The 4,098-nt window shown below is 32.7% G+C and overlaps 1 protein-coding gene across 1 annotated transcript in view; it reads right to left on the bottom strand.

The window, feature by feature from the left end:
* Positions 1 to 1,695: 1,695 nt before the first annotated feature.
* LOC125680831 (fibrocystin-L-like) overlaps positions 1,696 to 4,098 on the bottom strand; it is a 61,142-nt gene continuing 58,739 nt past the window's right edge. The window contains exon 41 of the mRNA XM_056154577.1: positions 1,696 to 3,704. Coding sequence (XP_056010552.1) covers positions 3,438 to 3,704 — 267 coding nt within the window. The 3' untranslated portion in view covers positions 1,696 to 3,437. The remainder of the gene's footprint in view (positions 3,705 to 4,098) is intronic.

The raw sequence follows: 4,098 nt of genomic DNA, 5'->3' as shown, positions 1-4,098 counted from the left end.
TTATTTGCTTTGTAAACAAAGATTGCGGTATGTTATTGTTTACAAAATTTTCAAATTAGAAATGGATATTGATCTAAGTTTATTATATCTTTCGCATTTCAAGAATTTTTGGGGTAAAATGTGTCATCTAAAAGTTAAAATTTGTGACTATGCAAAATTAAGGTGCTTTATGTTACAAAATCAATATTTCACTTGTTTGTTTGTATACATAAAAAGACTCGAGTCTTTGTTTACATAACAGATCTAAGGCTAAAATATTGCTTTTATTCTTGCATTCAGAAGGTCAAAGCTTTGGCTGTCAACATTAAATGAGTGGTATCTTTAATGTTTACCATCAAAAATGAAAAATATTTTTATCACAAAATCATGAACCAGTCCCTTTAAGGCTGAAAGAGCGTAAAACAAAGAATTACTAAGAGGTTTTTGATATTTTTATTTCTATTAAACTTATGGCACGGTACTTTTGTAACAAAATACACCGCTTTACACTGAGACAAGACTACCGATGATCTGAAAGTTTGAACTGGTCACGTGACTATATCACTTGACATGGCAGAGTGACGCGGTTGTTTGTAAACATCGATTTAAAATTGAATAATTTTGGTTAAAACAGGTGATACAGCCTCATAAATTCATACATGCGATGATTTAATAAAGTTTTTACAAGATGGAAAAAAATTGTCGTAATTCGGACCATACAACTTTAAGAGTTAGAAAAATGTGTTTTTTGAAACCTGCAGGCTTTAAAACGTCAAATATTTTAAAATCCTAATTGATACCAATAATTAACATTTTAATTTGTCAAATTACTTTATATTATTGAGGGAAAAATGGTGAATCTTCATTTCTCGCACTATAACCTCGATCATTTGCACTTGATCATAAGAGTGAACATTTTTGCTGCATTTTGGTCTGTAAACATATTCAAATCAAGGGCCATGCCCCCTTCAAAGGGGATCACAAAAACAGGGTGGGATTATTTAAAAATCATCCTCTCAAGAACCATGTGCAGTGAGGGCCAGAAAAGTTGAAATTCACATGAAAGTTTCTAGACAAAGAGGAGATTCAAGTTTTTAAAAACCATGACCCCCTGGGGTTAGGGTGGGGCCACAATAGGGGATCAAAGTTTACATGCAAATTTATAGGAAGCCAAACTTGGCACAAAGCATCCTTGGATGAAATCTATTAAATATGAAAGGTCATACCGGTCTACAAGGGCATATGTTAATGAATTAATTTATGGTCAAGTTTAATAATTAAGTTTGATAATTAATGAATTTTTAATGCTTACCTTTGAAAAAAAAATTCTGAATCAAGCTGCTTGTATAAAGATAATTTTGCTCCAGCTTGTTTATTGCTAGGATCTGCTGCTCAGGTGAGCAATGTGGCCCATGGGCCTCTTGTTTCTTCAGAGTTTGTTTCCTGTAACATTAATTAGCAAATATGGCAAAAATGCTAGGAGTTGGTGAGAATCAAAATCCTTGCAATATGCATCATGACCTTCAAGTTGTTTGCAAAGGTCTTAGCTTGAAAAGCTGACTTAGTTCAACAACCTGCAAACTCTTGCAAGAGACTTCACAATGGATAAAAATTGCAAACCCTGGAAGGATGGATGTATACACATTGCTGTACCACAATAATCTTGTCTAAAGATGGACGTATTAAAAATATTTTATCACAGACTCTGTAACACAGTTCGCCTTTTGAAATTTATTCTCCCAAAAAGATTTGTACATACTATACAGTAAAAATATGTGAAAGTATGGACGGAATATTAATATTGCAAGAATGGATATAAAAAAATAAATCATCCACCTTTTGTCAAACTTGTTTAAAATTGAATATACAAGTTGTATACTGAAAACACTTTGACATTTAAAACTTAATTGCAACAAGTCAAAGAATGGGCAACAACAAATAACATTTGTCATAAACTCTCATATTATACAATATCTTGCTTCAAATAGCAAAAACTGACCTAACAAAATAATTTGCAATGAGTAGAACAGAAATGTACAAACTAATTCAAATAGATCCAAAGTACTTTTAAGCCAACAAAATTTTTGGCCAATAATGTTCCAAGTCTGTAGATCAATGAAAAAGATGATGGAAGGGTTATGGATTCAGAGTAAGAAATATAACAGATACATTTTGAAAGTTAATTGCATGCAGGGGTGTAGCTAGCACTGCTTTGATGTGTAAGCAATTTAAGGTACCTCCACCCTCATGTAATGTATGTCATAGGGTTTTGCAAAATATTCATTTAATTAAACTTTGTGCATGATAGAAATATATCATATTCACTGGATATGATAACAAATCAGGTAAACTATTTGATATTCAAAAAGTTTATTTCTATAAATAATTAATTGTATATTCAAGGGCAATAGCTCCGATGCTAGTATTTTTTTCTATTCCATACATCAAATGCAATAATTTCCCTAATAACAGTTTTATGGAACTCTCATTTTAACCAGTTTTTAAGTATTTTTATTATGCTATTGAACAAAAATGTGTGATATGTATGTCTGACATCTTTAAAAAGGTTATTGATTAAATTTTAAAAACTATATTAAGTCAAAATTAATGTACTTTTTTTTTACTTTGAATTATTCATAATATTGATAAGTTACATGAGGGGGGATCTATCTAATAAAGTAGTAGGTTTCGCAGATATTTTAGTTTGGGAGTTTGTTTCAGTGGGTTTTAAAGAGTAATTGTTCGAGGTCGTCATTCCCGTTGTTCTCGTGCTCCGTTCTTACGAGTCGCAAACAATGAGAACGTGTGTGTACGAACGTGTTCTTTGACCACACTACCTACAGAGATGGTGTGAGTTCTTGCACCTCGAGCCCGTTCTCGGGTTGCGTACTCGGCGTTCGGGATTGACAGGAATTTGTACTCGTACGAAGAACGGCAATCTCGAACGCACTCAAAGATTAGAGCATATTTGTACTGAAATGTAGACAATTTAAAAAATATTAAGCCTGACATATTGACATTTTGTTACTAGGGCTTAAATATTGCTAATGTTTATGCATACACATACTAATATTGATGGAAATTCAAAGCCGTAACATTCAGGCCATTTTGAGGTTACAGTTTCACCTTTGATATTTTCCACAATCTGGATTTTTAATTGCAATTCCACCTTTATGAAAAGGGAGACAATTAACTATTAGCCGGATTTTTATTGTTAGACCTAGTCATGACAGTCGCAGGAGTAATAATCTTTAGAAAATATACAAATATTTTATTGTGTGCGTAATTTACGTAAAATTATGCTATGAAAATTAAAAATTATGTGTAGGCATATGTCTACTCTAGCCTAACCAAGCTACGCCCCTGGCATGCAAGATGTTATCAAAGTTATATACAAAATAATTCTGAGCCCTATAATTGATATTATTGGAAGATGATGTAAAAGTGTTCAATGTCTGTTATATCTCCCAGCATTCTACACCTGTTCTTTTATATCCGGTCAGCGATGTCGACTGTGGAGGTTTCTGTCTGATGCCAATACTGGTAAAAGATTTTTCATTTTGGAGAATTTCGTGCAAGTCGTGCGTCTTGGCTTTGGGAGCCACTTGGGATTTGTACAGCATGCAAACTAAAAGAACGATGACAGCGATGATGAGAACGCCACCTACTGCTGCCACGGCTGCAATGACTGGTACTGCACTGTCATCTCCATCATCTGATGATACCTGAAAAGAGGTTGTAAGATAACACCAAATTAAATAGAATAAGATCTCATTTACCATTTGACATCATAGATTTGTTACTAAATATGCCATAATTTGATAAAAATCAATGTCTTTGCATGATAAACTTCCAATTAGAAAATATAGAGTACAAATTTTGAGCAAAATATCTACTATCTATAACATATCTTAGTTTGGTATTGCTCAAGAGATGTACTCATCTTTTTTAGAGCTAAACTTGATGATAGTGAATTGCTAATTTTCTTGTGCTTTTTTCAAAAACTGAGAAATCCAGTTGAATTATGATGCTGTATATACACAAAATTTAACGCTTCAGTCTGCATTTTCTTTTGAAGAGGAAGTATACTTATTCAGACAATCAAAACAGGCACAATTT

The sequence above is a fragment of the Ostrea edulis genome, chromosome 2, assembly GCF_947568905.1.
Source record: "Ostrea edulis chromosome 2, xbOstEdul1.1, whole genome shotgun sequence".
In the NCBI taxonomy this organism is placed as follows: Eukaryota; Metazoa; Mollusca; class Bivalvia; order Ostreida; family Ostreidae; genus Ostrea; species Ostrea edulis.
Note: the sequence above shows the minus strand (reverse complement) of the source record. Positions and strands in the feature narration are given on the sequence as shown.